Source organism: Erythrolamprus reginae, chromosome 1 (assembly GCF_031021105.1).
Source record: "Erythrolamprus reginae isolate rEryReg1 chromosome 1, rEryReg1.hap1, whole genome shotgun sequence".
NCBI classification, from domain to species: domain Eukaryota; kingdom Metazoa; phylum Chordata; class Lepidosauria; order Squamata; family Dipsadidae; genus Erythrolamprus; species Erythrolamprus reginae.
In genome coordinates, this window is record NC_091950.1 from 186368317 (window position 1) to 186385355 (window position 17039).

General features: G+C 42.0%; 1 protein-coding gene across 1 annotated transcript in view; it reads left to right on the forward strand.

The window, feature by feature from the left end:
* SCN2A (sodium voltage-gated channel alpha subunit 2) overlaps window positions 1–17039 on the forward strand; it is a 67792-nt gene that overhangs the window by 20848 nt on the left and 29905 nt on the right. Inside the window, 6 exon segments of the mRNA XM_070737200.1 lie at window positions 539–886; window positions 3328–3460; window positions 4856–5094; window positions 7615–7788; window positions 8225–8581; window positions 10829–11308. Coding sequence (XP_070593301.1) covers window positions 539–886; window positions 3328–3460; window positions 4856–5094; window positions 7615–7788; window positions 8225–8581; window positions 10829–11308 — 1731 coding nt within the window.

Genomic DNA, 17039 nt, shown 5'->3' on the forward strand with positions numbered 1-17039 from the left:
CTTAAATGAGAAGAATATGCCTCAATCTTCTGGCAATTTTTGCCATTCTTGTTCGTGTTCCTCTAGCCTTATTTCCTACCTGCAAGACAACAGCTGCAAAGAAAAGGAACAGTGGATGCTAGAGAACTCCAGGAATTACCAGTCGCCTCTTAAAAGGGGGTGGTGGGCTTGGCTAGACCCATAAAATACCAAGCTTTGGTTTGCACAATAAAGCAAATGCAAAGATAAGGCAAGCAGGGATAAGTTGGAGTTTTACTAATTTTATTTTTCACATTCCTGAACCACCCATCTTCCTCAAGGGGATGGTTTATTACATATAGAATGTAAAGTCAAGAAAAATAGTGGCACTAATTTAGAAATTATTGAATAAATATTTAATATTTTTTAGGAAAAAAATAATGGAGGTAGTTCCTGTACTCTTTGAGAGACCCCAAAATATCTGTGTTTATCCATTTCCTTATATTTAAGAAGGATTTTTAATGTTCCCATCACCTTCCAATTTGTTTATGGATGTTTCTGATCTTGCATTCCCTTACAGTCTTTGCTCAGCATCCGCGGATCGCTGTTTTCCCCCAGGCGCAGCAGCAAAACGAGTCTCTTCAGCTTCAGAGGCCGAGCAAAGGATCTTGGATCAGAGAATGATTTTGCTGATGATGAGCACAGCACTTTTGAAGACAACGAGAGTAGGAGAGATTCCCTCTTTGTTCCTCACCGGCACAGTGAGCGTCGCAACAGTACCATCAGTCAGGCCAGCCGGTCATCTAGGGTGATGCCTATCCTTCCAGCAAATGGGAAGATGCACAGCACTGTGGACTGCAATGGGGTGGTTTCCTTAGTTGGCGGGCCTCCTCCTCTTATGTCACCTACTGGGCAGCTTCTTCCTGAGGTAATAAGAGATCAGAACAGCAACTGTCATTGGTGCAAGGACTGTGCCAAACCTTGCCTAGCATATGAAGAAGGCTAGAGCAATTTTCATAGGGAGATGCCTTCGGGAATTTTAAGAAATGGAATAGGTTCTCTAGACCAGTGTTTCCCAACCTTGGCAACTTGAAGGTATTTGGACTTCAACTCCCAGAATTCCCCAGCCAGCATTTGCTGGCTGGGGAATTCTGGGAGTTGAAGTCCAAATATCTTCAAGTTGCCAAGGTTGGGAAACACTGCTCTAGACATCTGTAATACTTAAGGCATTCATTTGGTCTGTTGAATTCCACTAAGCTCCCAAAACAGCAAAAAAGGGTTCAGAAATTCCAAAAGGGTTAATGGTAGCTTTATGCAGTGGACAAAACGGTATTGACTTGAAACTTAAATTCAGATCTATGCGCACTTTGGCATCAGAGCAGTTTAAACTAGAGATGCACTTGGCTATTATATTAGCTTGTAAATTAGAATAAACTTTTAAAAAACCACCTCAAAATAGGCTTTCAGAAGAATGCAGGAGCATATCCTGTTAAGCTACATTTCAGAGCTTTCCTATAATAAGGAATCTTGAATAAGAATTTTTTTTTTATTATAGGGTGAATTTCCTTTCAGCTTTTTGAAAAGAGTTATATCATCCCAGGTTATTTTAGCTATGTTCTGTCAACACTGAGTGGCTATACGTTTTCTGCTTCTGCCAATGAGGTTCTGGGTGAACATACTACTTCTGCTATTTCTATTGTTTTGGAAAAAAGAAATACCATTTGCTTATTTCATTCCACCTCCTCTTTCATTTTAGGACAGGACTTAATTTGTCAATACCGACATTTTCTTGCAGCCCTAGTTGACCTGGAAGTTGTTATCAATCTCTGTGTCCAATTTCACCCCACACTCAGCATTTAATGCTCATTCAGAAGATTGCTAAATTCACATTCAGAAATAGCCCAACCAGCTGCAAACCATTAGGCGATTTGATTGGTAGCCCAGTGTCCTATTCCAGGCCTCTGCTTAATCCTGCCCTGCCCCACTTTAGGGGGAATGATTGTTGATAGCAATTTTTGTACCGAAAGCAACGTTTGATAGGATGGGAAATAAAGCTAGGGAAATTGACCAATTGCTTTCCGAAATCCACCTTTCATCAAAACAGCAAGATCAACATTTATCACCCAGCCATATTACTTTGGCAAAATAGAGCTTGACAACTGAGACAGCAAATTTTATTCAGGCATAACTTTTCTGGCAACTCAGAGGGCAGTGGTTAGTTCCTTAATGTTTCTATCTGTTTGGGCATATAGACTGAGAATATTGAGAAAAATTAGTTTAAATAAAGAAATTTTGTTTCATTGTGTTCCTATTTAATTTTTCAAAGGTTGTAAGCACAACTTGGAACATTGTGTTAACATGAGCAGTGCTTCAGCAGTTTGTCGTGTAACTAAATCAAAGAAACAGTAGCATTACTAAAACTCTCTTGAAGTGAGATTAAGAGATTCAGTATTTCTCCCTAAAGGATACCAGTCAGTAGCCATATTTCTTTTTAATCCATAAGAACAACACTGTTTATAACGATGCATTGCTCTGATGGGAATGTTCTCCTTTTTTTAAAAAAAAAATGTTCCTGAGAACACTGTATTTAATTCAAGGGCAGTGTTAGAGCAATGCTGCTTCCTCATATAACATGATTCCAACTGCTTCTGATTTTTTTAAAAAAATGAAAATCCAGGTTGCATAAAGTTAAATGGCCACTAAATGGCAGCAAAAATACAGAAAAGGGACCCTTTGCTGCCATGTCCAGATTGTGCAAATTTATACATATGTAGAACTACCAGGTAGTAGCTTTAGCCATTAGTAACAGTTGCTAGAAGGGATAGTGATGCTGACCAATGAACGTCATAGCAGACTTTTGTTTCTCTATTCTTAAAAAGCCTCACCTCATTTTCATACTATAAAAATAGGATGGAGAAATGGAAAAAAAGGGAAATTATAAGCCTAGTTCACAATAAATTTGAGCATTATAAATTGAGTTGATGTAACTTTTTATTTGTATGCAAATATAATTAATTAAACCCTTAAAGTCGTTAGATAAATCCTTGAGGCATCTGATTGCTTCCTCGATTAGGAATTTTTCAGCTGCATATTATCGTATGACAAATGACAGATGGCTACAGAAAGTTAATATTTTCAGTAACTACTTCTGGGGAAACTTTTGCAAACAAAGATTGAGCCAAGATGCATTAAGCTTGATAATAGAAATGATTGTTCAAGCCAAATTATCTTTCTGACTCAATTTTTAACATGCGGAAAATATATCAAAGAATTGAATTTTGCCACCTTTAGTATTCTATTCATGTGTGGTCTAATTTTACAAGTCAAAAATAGCCATATTCTTCCCATTCGTAAATCCTATACTTTCAGGGTACCACTACAGAAACAGAACTAAGAAAAAGACGCTCCAGTTCCTACCACATGTCAATGGATTTTCTGTCTGATCCTACTACAAGGCAAAGGGCCATGAGTATAGCTAGCATACTTACCAACACAATGGAAGGTAAGCATCCCATGTAAACAACGCTTCTAAAATTCAGAGGGCAAAAGCTGAATTTCCATTTCAAAAACAAACATCTTCATATTCATTAATTTAAATGTTATTAATTTGTTGGTTTTTGTTTTCCCAATATAAACCAATAATGTTAAGATCTAACAAAGATTATTTCTAATGATTTGTTCTTCTAGGTAGAGAATTCTTAAATGTTCCAATCTTCTGGATTATTTAGTTCAAAGAGCCAATCAAATGGAGCAGAACTGTGCTTCTTTTCTGCTTTCAGTTTTCTCTGTTTATTCTGGTTTCCATACTGCAACAATTTCTTCAGTTAAAACAAGGTTCTAATTAGATCTTGCCTACTCCAGTTTTTCATAAATGTTCAAATGCAAACATAACAGCAAAGCAAAGTTAATATGGATATAAATATGATTTGCAAAGCAGCTTCAACTATGTCTGTAATTTGACACACAGATTCAGGCATGACACCAACCATGGGTTGAGTGTGTGGTGTCAGTTCAGAGTGTAGTCCTAGTTCCTAAATGCCAATTGAAACTCTTAACTACAGAAGGCCTTTTGCCAGAAATGACGTGTCTTGTTTCAACAAAGATGCATGCAGTTTACCTTGATAATGGGGTTCATTGTAATCTTTTATCTCTTGTATATCATACACTGAAGTGATGATTACACTCAAGGGCAGTGTTAGAGCAATGCTGCTTCCTCATATAACATGATTCCAACTGCAACCAAGGTAAACTGCATGCATAATCTTTTATCTCAGTGTAATCATCACTTCAGTGTAATCTTTTATCTCTTCCTCCTCTTTGCCTCATCCTTCACTTGCAAAAACTAGAAGAGGGGTCAGGATAGATAGCACCTCTGACACTTCCATGTACAGAATCCTCTTTCATATTCTGGAAGTGCCAGAGAAGGTTGCAGGAGTCCTGGAGGAAGCTGTAGAAAAATCTCCTTGTGGACTTTATAGAAGTAATGCAGCCATTTTGCTGCACCGCTACAAATAATGTGGGGCTTCTTTCATGAAGCAACATTGGATGGATTCTCGTCTCAGAACTTCATCAAAACAGGGCACCTCTATGGACACTTGCCCAGCCCTAAATTATAATCAAGCAAGTCGTTGATATGTGGCTACAGAGAGGAAGATCCCTTGTCCCCGTTGCACACAAAAGAAAAATACTGTTATGCCTCTTCTTTCGTTTAGTAAAGAATAGTTGTTTGCATTTTTTCTGGCCATTTGTAAAAAAAATAAGATGAGCCCTTGTTCCAAAGGGAAGTTATTCCCGGGATCCCCATTGTGCTGGTTTCTTAATGTATGTGTTGAATGGATAAATTGGGTAGCTTTCTGAACATTCTCTTTCCATATTTTTTTCTTTTCACTCTTTCTAGAACTTGAGGAATCCAGGCAGAAATGCCCTCCCTGCTGGTACAAATTTGCTAACATGTGCTTAATCTGGGATTGCTGGCCTCCTTGGCTGAAAATAAAGCATATTGTTAATTTGATTGTGATGGATCCATTTGTTGACCTTGCTATTACCATCTGCATTGTTTTAAATACCTTGTTTATGGCAATGGAGCATTACCCAATGACTCAACAATTTAATGATGTACTGTCCGTTGGAAACTTGGTAAGTCTTCCACAGTCCCATAAGAGAGCAAAGGATTATATTTATTGGAAAGGTTGCTGGATTTTCGGACTCTGCTTAGATCTAGATTAAGTCATTCTTCAGGTTCCATTCAAATCAATATGCCATGACTGAAATCCAATTGATTTTAATACTAGTACCATAATATGAGAGCGTGAGATATGCTGCTTACAAAATCTGGCAATTTCTAGAGCAGTGATGGTGAATGTATAGCACCAGTGCCACACCTGAGGGCACATGACGCGTTGCCCTATGTCAGCTCCAGTGCACATGTGTGTGTTGGCAGGTGATTTTCAGCCTTTTTGGCCATTTTCACTCTTCCCAGGCTTTAGGAAAGCTTCCTTAACCTTGGGGACAGCGGGAAATGGCACAATGGGCCTACCAGAAGTCCAGAGGGGGCCTCTGTGAATGCACAGGGGTGGGTGTTGGGGTGGGTGGGGCTGTGTGGATGTGCAGCAGGGGTTATCATTGCATTATTTATTTATTGATTGATTTGATTTGATTTGATTTGATTTGATTTGATTTGATTTGATTTGTATGCCGCCCCTCTCCGTAGACTGGGGCGGCTAACAACAGTAATAAAAAACATCATGTAAATCCAATACTAAAAACAACTTAAAAACCCATTATAAAACTAAACATCCATACAAACAAACGTACCATACATAAATTGTAAATGCCTAGGGGGAAAGAATGTTTCAATTCCCCCATGCCTGATGGCCAAGGTGGGTTTTTAAGGAGCTTACGAAAAGCAATTATGTGTGTTGCATTATAAGTATGGGCATGCATGTGCATGCTATCATCTGCGTGCACACTGTTTGGGCACCTGAACCAAAAAAGGTTTGCCATCACTGTTCTAGAGGGATTGGTATCAAATGTTTTCTTCATTTCTAGCAGCAGCTACAGGGAAGTCAGGAGAACAAATGATGAACACTGCAGAATAAGAGGAACTTGATCTAATGGACATTTAGCTGCCTGTCTTGAGGCAAAATGCTGAAAGAAACCCTACTAATGGAGCAACATATTTTTAATTGTAAATCATCCAGGCAGGCCAAACAGACAGACATTGTTTTTCTATTGCCAGTTTTACAGTTGGTAAAATGTAAAAGAGGTGAATCTATAATTTGATTTTAACTCTTTTATTACTGAATACGTTGTGGTGAGTTGGGGTTGTGAAAACTGTAACTTCTTTAGAAATATAAATGCTCACGATCCCTTCTTTATAAGAAGTTTGATAGTAAAGACTTTGCTTTGCTTCAATCCAGGGAATCAGCCATTTAAAATAAAAAGTTGCGAGTGATTCTAGAGATGCAGAACCATATAAAATAGGCAAGAAATTGGCATACTTTACGATTGGGGTCTTTGGTGGGTGGGCAGAGATCAGAATCTAGAAGTTTCAGAGATAATTCAAAAACGAAATAATGGCATAAACAGATAGTTAAAAGAATAAAGTACATAATATATCTGAATACTTTATATATACAGTGGTACCTCTACTTATGAACTTAATTTGTTGCGTGACCAGGTTCTTAAGTAGAAAAGTTTGTAAGAAGAAGCAATTTTTCCCACAGGAATCAATGTAAAAGCAAATAATGTGTGCGATTGGGGAAACCACAGGGAGGGTGGGGGCCATGTTTCCTCCCAGGAGATTCCTAGAGAGGCCCCACGGAGGCTTCTCCCCACCTTTTCCGGCCCTGTTTCCTTCCAGGAGATTCCTAGAGAGGCCCCACGGAGGCTTCTCCCAACCTTTTCAGGCCCTGTTTCCTCCCAGGAGATTCCTAGAGAGGCCCCATGGAGGCTTCTCCCCACCTTTTATGGTGCTGTTTCCTCCCAGGAGATTTCTAGACAGGCCCGACGGAGGCTTCTCCCTGCCTTTTCCGGTTACAGTTTCAGAGGCTCAAGTTTGTAAGTGGAAAATGGTTCTTGAGAAGAGGCAAAAAAATCTTGAACGCCTGGTTTTTATCTAGAAAAGTTTGTAAGTACAGGCATTCTTAGGTAGAGGTACCACTGTATTTAGTCCAGTAATTTGTTATGAATATCAGAACTAAATTCAAAATTTCTCTTTGCACAAATATGCATTTCCATTTTTCTCTACTTTTTGATAGAGCCTTATAATAGTTGCTATTGCTGGTGGAGGGAAAGTCAATCAGAAATGTAAGCTAATTTATTATAATTTGTGCCCAGAGATTTACCTATAGATCCTGATCTTTCTTCTACTAGATAAAGAATACTGTGGAAAAACTTTTTGGGAAAGTTTCCTTATGAATGGGGAGGCTTCCTTATGAATGGGCAGTGTGTGAAACTGAATCTTATGCCTACTGGTAAAAGAAAAAAATGGTATGCATATGTCAAAATACATGTTTCCATTTCTCAAAATAGCAAACTGTTCAGTTGAAAATACTTTTTTATATTTTCCTTTATCTTTCTCAACTACATTTTTATGAATAGGCTGTTCACTGTTATTTAGGCCTGATGACAAATGATTTTTTTTTTTGTATGTAGGTGTTTACTGGCATCTTCACAGCAGAAATGTTTCTCAAAATAATTGCCAAGGATCCTTATTATTATTTCCAAGAAGGCTGGAATATTTTTGATGGCATCATAGTCAGCCTGAGTTTGATGGAGTTGGGTCTTGCAAATGTGGAAGGATTGTCAGTTCTAAGGTCCTTCAGATTGGTAAATATCCATAGGAGCTTTCAAGGAACATTTGGATTGTATTATGTATTCAAAGTAATCAGATTGTGAACATACATACTGTATTCTGATACCTGAATGTTATGCAAAAATAAAATAAGTCACCAACCAACAACACAAAGAATATGACTGCAGAATTTAAATATAGATCAATATTTTCTTAGATATTAACTTAATCAAGACTAATAAGATATTTCGCAAAATAAGTTTGTATGCATCTTGAATCTCAAGCATAATTACTTAAGGCTACCAATATGTATTGACTTTATATGGAGAACCCTCACATGGATTTCTAAATCCAATGTCTATTTTCAGGAGCAGAATTGCTGCACAAAATTACTTTTTTATTATGAATTGAAAGTAATTAAAATCAAAAATATTAACAGAAACTGATGCCTGTGTGCTTTTATTTTTTCAGCTTCGAGTTTTCAAACTGGCAAAATCTTGGCCGACATTAAACATGTTGATAAAGATTATTGGAAATTCAGTAGGTGCCTTGGGAAATTTGACTTTGGTTTTGGCTATCATTGTCTTCATTTTTGCCGTGGTTGGAATGCAGTTGTTTGGCAAAAACTACAAGGAGTGTGTCTGCAAGATTTCCAATGACTGTGAACTCCCACGCTGGCACATGAATGATTTTTTTCATTCTTTCTTGATTGTCTTTCGAGTTCTTTGTGGAGAATGGATAGAGACTATGTGGGATTGTATGGAGGTTGCTGGACAACCCATGTGCCTTACTGTCTTCATGATGGTCATGGTGATTGGTAATTTAGTGGTACGTATCAAACAAATGTCCGTTTAAGACAAGTAGAGCATTACAACTGAGTTCTTTAAATATTGGCATTGAACAATTGGCATAAATTTAAAATCTAAACCAGTTTTGATATTTTTTTTCACTTTTCTATTCTAGTCAGAAGGTCATGCAAATCCAAAAAAAAAAGATATCCCTGCCTTTCTGTACATGTAGGAAAATCTTTCCATTTCAGCATTCAAAAATAGACAGGTAAAGGTAAAGTTTCCTACACACATGCGGTTAATCATTTCTGGCTCTAGGAGTTGTGCTCATCTTTGTTTCTAAACCAGAGAGCCAGCGCTGTCCGAAGAAGTCTCCTTGGCATGACTCAACACCAGAGGCACAAGGAATGCTGTTACCTTCTCACCAAAGGGGTCCCTATTTTTCTACTTGCATTTTTTACATGCTTTCAAACTACTAGATTGGCAGAAGATGAGACAAGTAACAGGAGCTCGCCCCATTATGCAGCACTAGGGATTTGAACCGCTGAATTGATGAACTTCTGATCATGTCCCATCAGCAATATTATTTTTGTTTTTTAAGAGTAAAATGTAAAGATTTTCTGTCCAGTTGTGTCCTACTTGAGGTTATGGTTAGTTATGGGCAAACCCAACGGTGTTCGGGTTCGGCAAGTTGGGACAAACTTTGCGCAAAATTCAGCCGAACCCGAACGGGGAATCCCACCAAGAGATTTCGGGGGTGGACTTTGACATCACGTATACCAGCAGGTTGCTAAGGACGCCAAGGTAATCTAGGAAGTGATCACTGTTGGCATCCTCGGTCGAGAGACAGAGATGAGTACCATAACTAGTGAAGGGCGAACCGAACCCGCACAATTCGGGTCCATACCGAATTTTGCACCGCTGCAGGGTCCTTTCATGTAAAAATAAACATTGTTATTTTTACAAAAAAGGACGCTACAGCTGTGCTGCAAGCAAAGGGCGGTCCTTTCACGTAAAAATAAACATGTTTATTTTTACGTGAAAAAACCGTCCTTAGCTTGCAGCACTGCTGCGGCGTCCTTTTTCGTATAAATAACAATGTTTATTTTTACTTGAAGACCTCCCTTTGAAGGAGCTGGGGAATCCCTCCCACGAAGAGATTCCGGGGGCAGAGCCTTGTCATCACCGGCAGGTTGGTAAGGACGTCAAGGTGATTACTTCCTGGATTCCATGGAATCCAAGAAGTGATCACCTTGGCGTCCTTACCAACCTGCCGGTGACATCAAAGCTCCAAACACCGAACGCGACTCCGAACTTTACCTGAAGTTTCAAAAAATTTTGGGTTCGTGTTCGGCATACCGAACACTGCAAAATTCAGTACGGACCCGAATTGTGCGGATTCGGTTCGCCCTTCACTAGTTATGGTACTCATCTCTGTCTCTTGACTGAGGATGCCAATTTTGTCCAAAGTAATTTTCTGTGGTCAGCATGACTACATGCCAAAGGTACATGAAACACTGTTACCTTCCCACTGACATAGTACTTATTAATCTACTCACCTTTGCATGCTTTTAAACTGTTAAGTGGGAAGGAGAGTACTTTTTAAGGACTTTTGTTATAATTGTCATGGATTTATTATTCATTTTTATCAGGGAAACACAGAGACCTTACTTTATATGAAGTTAGATCACTGATCTAATTAACTCTATGATACCTATGCTACATATAGGGAACATCTTTTTGGCTCTGAAGGATGCTAATATTGGATACAAATGCAAATCATAATTAGGAAATCTGAATTATTATATTTATTCAGTAACAGTGTTAGAGAATCTTAAACAATCAGATTAATACATCTTCTGCTAGAAAATATAACATAACTCGGGAGTGGGTAAATAAGAATGCTGATTTATTTCAGTTTGGTTTCAGTGGTGGGTTGCTGCTGGTTCGCACCGGTTCGAGTGAACCGGTAGCAGCAGCAGAAAGTTCCGCCCACCCACTCAGACATCACCAAACACACTTTGTGCATGTGCAGAAGTATTGTGCCTGCACAGAGCACACCTACGCACCACTTGCGCCCATTCCAGAATTGGTAGCAAAGGTAAGTGAAACTCACTACTGGCTGGTTCCTTATGTTCAAAAAAGATATTGGACTAGGGAGCAGAATATAGGCATTAAAATAGTCTGATATAAGATTAATCAAGAAGAAGCAACACTTACATAAAAATATTCAAACATTGTGGCCAATAACATGATAAACTGAGTGACCCTGTTTTTCTTTTAATAGGTTTTGAATCTTTTTCTGGCCTTGCTCCTGAGCTCCTTCAGTTCAGACAATCTTGCTGCTACAGATGATGACAATGAAATGAACAACCTCCAAATTGCAGTGGCTCGGATTCAGAAAGGAATAGATTTTATAAAAAGAAAAGCTCATGAATTTGTACAAAAAGCGTTTGTGAGAAAGCAAAAAGCTTTGGATGAAATCAAGCCTCTTGAAGATCTAAACAATAAGAAAGACAGTTGCATTTCTAATCATGTAATAGTAGATATTGGCAAAGATTTTAACTATCTAAAAGACGGCAATGGGACTACCAGCGGCATAGGAAGCAGCATGGAAAAATACATCATTGATGAAAGTGATTATATGTCATTCATAAATAACCCAAGTGTAACAGTGACAGTACCCATTGCTGTTGGAGAATCAGATTTTGAAAATTTAAATACAGAAGAGTTTAGCAGTGAGTCAGATCTGGAAGAAAGCAAAGAGGTAAGTCTTATGTAATACAAACACACATATTGTGGTGTTCTTTTCAAAACATGATTTGCACTTATTAAAATGTTAGACTGACATACTGTTTTCATACCTTTTCAACTGAATCCACATACTTTAATATAATATGTATTGAATGCCAACATATTATAATCGTCCATTAAAATTACTCTCGATATGTTGGTCTTTGTCAGAAGTTTAACATCAATGTCATTAATGTTTTTATTTTTCTAACAGAAAAAAAATACAGGTTTGCAATTAAACGTTTTTTATTCATAGCAAAGTCTCAGGAAATACAAAATGCTGCACCGCTCTTTAGCTTATAAGTGTCCATTCAGAGGCCTATGTCACTCAAGAGCCATTCTGTTCTTCAGCATTTAGAAATTGGCTCAAATGGGATAGAAACTAACTTGCAGCAATAAATGTAAATCAATCATGTTCTCTGTATTAATTTTATACTTGCTAAATGAGCTATTGATGACTTACGTTTGATGAAAATTGCAGTATTCTGCACACACATACTAGCATTCGCATAAAAAGTAAAGTGCACTTATTTTACTTGGTTTGTTTTCTATGTATGGTTTTATAAATTAGTAGAGGTTAATTTTTTTTTAATGAAGGATCAAACTATTGCACAGACTAAAATCGTGCCAAACCAGCTATATAGCCATTTTTCTTTTCTTAAATTTTCTTGGTGAAGTATGTCTGCCATTATCATTATGGTTTCAATTGTATTTCTAGTACTACTTTGAAAAGAAATTTCTCTCTGCTTTATTGAAGCTAGATTTATTGTGGTCAGATCAGCATAAGGAAACTTATTTATGATTTTTTTAATTGTCTAGATAACAGATAGAGAACTCTTTCATTCCAGAGCAGTGAGGGATGTAACTGATATAAAATATTCCTTGGTGAGTACCAACTGAGCCATTTGGTACTCACAGAAGCTACTTATAATTTACTGATAGGTTTACAGAGAGTTAGATTAATAACCTCAGTTTTTAGAAATACCAAATTACATATAATGTTATAATTAATTAACTATTTTATAAAACCTGTATTCTACCGTCAGGCAAAGATTTTCCAGAGCAATTTATAAAGCCATGTAATTGAAATAATTGAAAAATGGTAATTGAAATAAAACAATCGAGATGAAAAAACCCAACAAAATAATAGTTCAGTTAGTAATTTACAGATGAAAATTTAAGTCCTAAAAGCCAAAAAAGGCTTATATTCCTTTCCTTTAATCTAGTACTACTATATCAGGCAATATAACAATTTTAATACTTTAATTTGTAATCCAGAAAAAATTAAACTTCCAATCTCATTTATTTCTGAGGAAGAGTTCAATAATTGCTTAAATCTTTCTCTTTCATATTTAAATTTTTATTTTTAGTCATCATGTTTATACTTTTTTACACTTTTTAAATTTAGTTGAATGAGTTTCCTTATGCTGATCTGACTATAATAAAAATTTGTTTTAATCCATTTGTGCAATGAAAAACTTTAATTGATTCTAAACATGGCCTATTTGATTTATTCAGTGTTTTTTATACAGTGGTACCTCAAGATACGAACTTAATTGGTGCCGGGAGGAGGTTCGTAAGGTGAAAAGTTCGTAAGACGAAACATTGTTTCCCATAGGAATCAATGGAAAAGCAATTAATGCGTGCAAGCCCCAAACTCAGAAACCCGGAAGCCGGCCGCCACCACCAAAGGAGGCTTGAGCCTCCCTTTGCCCCAGGCTGCTTCACCCTGCCTGTTGTCCTGGGTGAAGTGCTGGGGAGAGGGAGTCAGGAAGGTCCTCCTGCTCCCCCCCCCAGCCAAAAACACAAAGACAGGCAGGGCGGAGCAGCGTGGAGCAAAGGGAGGCTGAAACCGCCGGCGGCTTCAGCTTCCGATTGCTCCGCGGGAGTGGCAGACCGCCTTTGTATTTTTGGCTGGGGGGGGGAAGCAGGAGGCGCAGAATCGGGCCGGCGGCGGGCGCGCCACAAGGTAGCAGGTCAGCATCCTGGGCGGCTGGGCGGCGGGCGAGGAGGTGCAGCCGAGCGGACCTGGCTCCGGCTCCGGCTAGACCTACAGCGAGAATGGGGCGGGCAGTGGGCGCGGCGGCAGTGGGCGCGGCGAGGGTGCATCCGATTCAGGGCTGGCGGCCCCCGACGCAATGGGGAACATCGACGCGGGAGGCAGGAGAGGACCGGGCGACTGGAGCAGCAGCGCGGCTTCTTTTTGCCTGGGAGGGAAGGTGAAATGCCGGCGGCTCTAGAAGCTGCTATGAGTGGCATTTCACTTTCCCTCCCTTGCAAAAAGGCCGGCATTCTGGAATGATGGGGCCGGACTTCCCAGGCGGAAGGCGTGCCCCTCTCCGCGGCTTCTTTTTGCCTCGGAGGGAAGGTGAAATGCCGGCGGCTCTAGCAGCTGCTACGAGCGGCATTTCACTTTCCCTCCCTTGCAAAAAGGCCGGCATTCTGGGATGATGGGGCCAGACTTCCCAGGCGGAAGGCGTGCCCCTCTCCCCGGCATCTTTTTGCCTGGGAGGGAAGGTGAAATGCCGGCGGCTCTCGCAGCTGCTATGAGCGGCATTTCACTTACCTGCCCCATCATCCCAGAATGCCAGCCTTTTTGCCTGGGAGAGAAAGTGAAATGCCGGCGGCTCTAGCAGCTGCTACGAGCGGCATTTCACTTTCCCTCCCTTGCAAAAAGATGCCGGGGAGAGGGGCACGCCTTCCGCCTGGGAAGTCCGGCCCCATCATCCCAGAATGCCGGCCTTTTTGCCTCGGAGGGAAAGTGAAATGCCGGCGGCTCTAGCAGCTGCTACGAGCGGCATTTCACTTTCCCTCCCTTGCAAAAAGGCCGGCATTCTGGGATGATGGGGCCGGGCTTCCCAGGCGGAAGGCGTGCCCCTCTCCCCGGCATCTTTTTGCAAGGGAGGGAAAGTGAAATGCCACTCGTAGCAGCTGCTAGAGCCGCCGGCATTTCACTTTCCCTCCCTTGCAAAAAGGCCGGCATTTTGGGATGATGGCTGGACTTCCCAGGCGGAAGGCGTGCCCCTCTCCGCGGCTTCTTTTTGCCTGGGAGGGAAGGTGAAATGCCGGCGGCTCTAGCATCTGCTACGAGAGGCATTTCACAGTCGGGCTGGGGGGCTTCCCAGCACCCCCCCGAACCCCGAACTTTTGCCGAACTTCCGGGTTCGTGGTTCGGGGGGTGCTGGGAAGCCCCCCAGCCCGGCTGTCACCTTTTAAAACAGCCAGGCGGCTTTCCAGGAGCCTCCCGCAGCCGAACGCCAAACCCAAACTTCCGCATTAGGCTTCGGGAGGCTCCTAGAAAGCCGTGCGTGACCGCCGGGCTGGGGGGCTTCCCAGCACCCCCCCGAACCTTGAACTTTTGCCGAACTTCCGGGTTCGGGGTTCGGGGGGTGCTGGGAAGCCCCCCAGCCCGACTGTCACCTTTTAAAACAGCCGGGCGGCTTTCCAGGAGCCTCCCGCAGCCGAACGCCAAACCCAAACTTCCGCATTCGGCTTCGGGAGGCTCCTAGAAAGCCGCGCGGCTATTTTAAAGGGTGACAGCCGGGCTGGGGGCTTCCCAGCACCCCCCCGAACCCCAAACTTTTGCCGAACTTGTGTGTTCGGGGTTCGGGGGGTGCTGGGAAGCCCCCCAGCCCGGCGGTCACCTTTTAAAACAGCCGGGCAGCTTTCCAGGAGCCTCCCGCAGCCGAACGCCAAACCCGAACATCCGCGTTCGGCTTCAGGAGGCTCCTAGAAAGCCGCGCGGCTATTTTAAAAGGTGACCGCCGGTCACGCGTGGCTTTCTAGGAGCCTCCCGAAGCCGAACGCGGAAGTTTGGGTTTGGCGTTCGGCTGCGGGAGGCTCCTGGAAAGCCGCCCGGCTGTTTTAAAAAGTGACAGCCAGGCTGGGGGGCTTCCCAGCACCCCCCCGAACCCTGAACTTTTGCCGAACTTCCGGGTTCGGGGTTTGGGGGGTGCTGGGAAGCCCCCCAGCCTGGCTGTCACTTTTTAAAACAGCCGGGCGGCTTTCCAGGAGCCTCCCGCAGCCGAATGCCAAACCCAAACTTCCGCGTTCGGCTTCGGGAGGCTCCTAGAAAGCCGCACGGCTATTTTAAAAGGTGACAGCCGAGCTGGGGGGCTTCCCAGCACCCCCCCGAACCCCGAACCTTTGCCGAACTTCCGGGTTCGGGGTTTGGGGGGCTGCTGGGAAGCCCCCCAGTCCGGCGGTCACCTTTTAAAACAGCCGGGCGGCTTTCCAAGAGCCTCCCGCAGCCGAACGCCAAACCCGAACATCCGCGTTCGGCTTCAGGAGGCTCCTAGAAAGCCGCGCGTAACCGCCGGGCTGGGGGGCTTCCCAGCACCCCCCCGAACACTGAACTTTTGCCGAACTTCCGGATTCGGGGTTCGGGGGGTTCTGGGAAGCCCCCCAGCCCGGCTGTCACCTTTTAAAACAGCCGGGTGGCTTTCCAGGAGCCTCCCGCAGCCGAATGCCAAACCCGAACTTCCACGTTCGGCTTCGGGAGGCTCCTAGAAATCCGCGCGGCTATTTTAAAAGGTGACAGCCGGGCTGGGGGGCTTCCCAGCACCCCCCCGAACCCCGAACTTTTGCCAAACTTCCGGGTTCGGGGTTCGGGGGGTGCTGGGAAGCCCCCCAGCCCGGCGGTCACCTTTTAAAACAGCCGGGCGGCTTCCCAGGAGCCTCCGAACGCCGAACCCGGAACTTCGGGTTTGGCGTTCGTAACTCGAAAAACGTTCGTAAGAAGAGGCAAATTTTTTGTGAACCACGGGTTCGTATCACGAGTTGTTCGTAAGACGAGGGGTTCGTATCTTGAGGTACCACTGTATATGGTTCATCAGAATCTATAAATATTTCACTACATATGAATTTTTTTAAAAAATCATTCACTATTTCTTAAGTTTGAATGTCTTGAATTCTTTATTGCCATCAGTCATCTTCTGTTAATGTTTATTCATATATATATAATATAATTCAATTTCTTTAAGAGTTTTATATTGTTTTAAGTTACTTTGGAATTAATTCATCCATCATTTCATAAATGCAACACTTCAAGCATTGAATGTTAATACTGAAAAACGTTGAACATCTAAATACAGTGGTACCTCTACCTAATAACTCCTCTACTTACAAACTTTTCTGGAAAAGAAACGTGTGTTCGAGATTTTTTTTTTGCCTCTTCTCAAGAACCATTTTCCACTTATAAACCCGAGTATCCAAAACTCTAACTGGAAAAGGCAGGAAGAAGCCTCTGTGGGGCCTCTCTAGGAATCTCCTGGGAGGGAACAGGGCTGGAAAAGGTGGGGAGAAGCCTCCATGGGGCCTCTCTAGGCATCTCCTGGGAGGAAACAGTGCCTCCACCCTTCCTGTGGTTTCCCCAATCGCAGGCATTATTTGCTTTCACATTGATTGCTATGGGAAAAATTGCTTCTTCTTACAAACCTTTCTACTTAAGAACCTGGTCATGGAACGAATTAATTTCGTAAGTAGAGATACCACTGTACTGAACATCTGTTAGATAAACTTTTGAAAGTTCTGCCATCTCCAGAGATGAGAAAAAAAGGCAATATTCCTTCCTTCCTTCCTTCCTTCCTTCCTTCATCCATCCATCCATCTATCCATCCATCCATCCATCCATCCATCCATTCCAATAAAGTAATTCTATGCCAGGAGTGGGTTCTACCTATCTTTGCTACTAGTTCAGGGTCGCG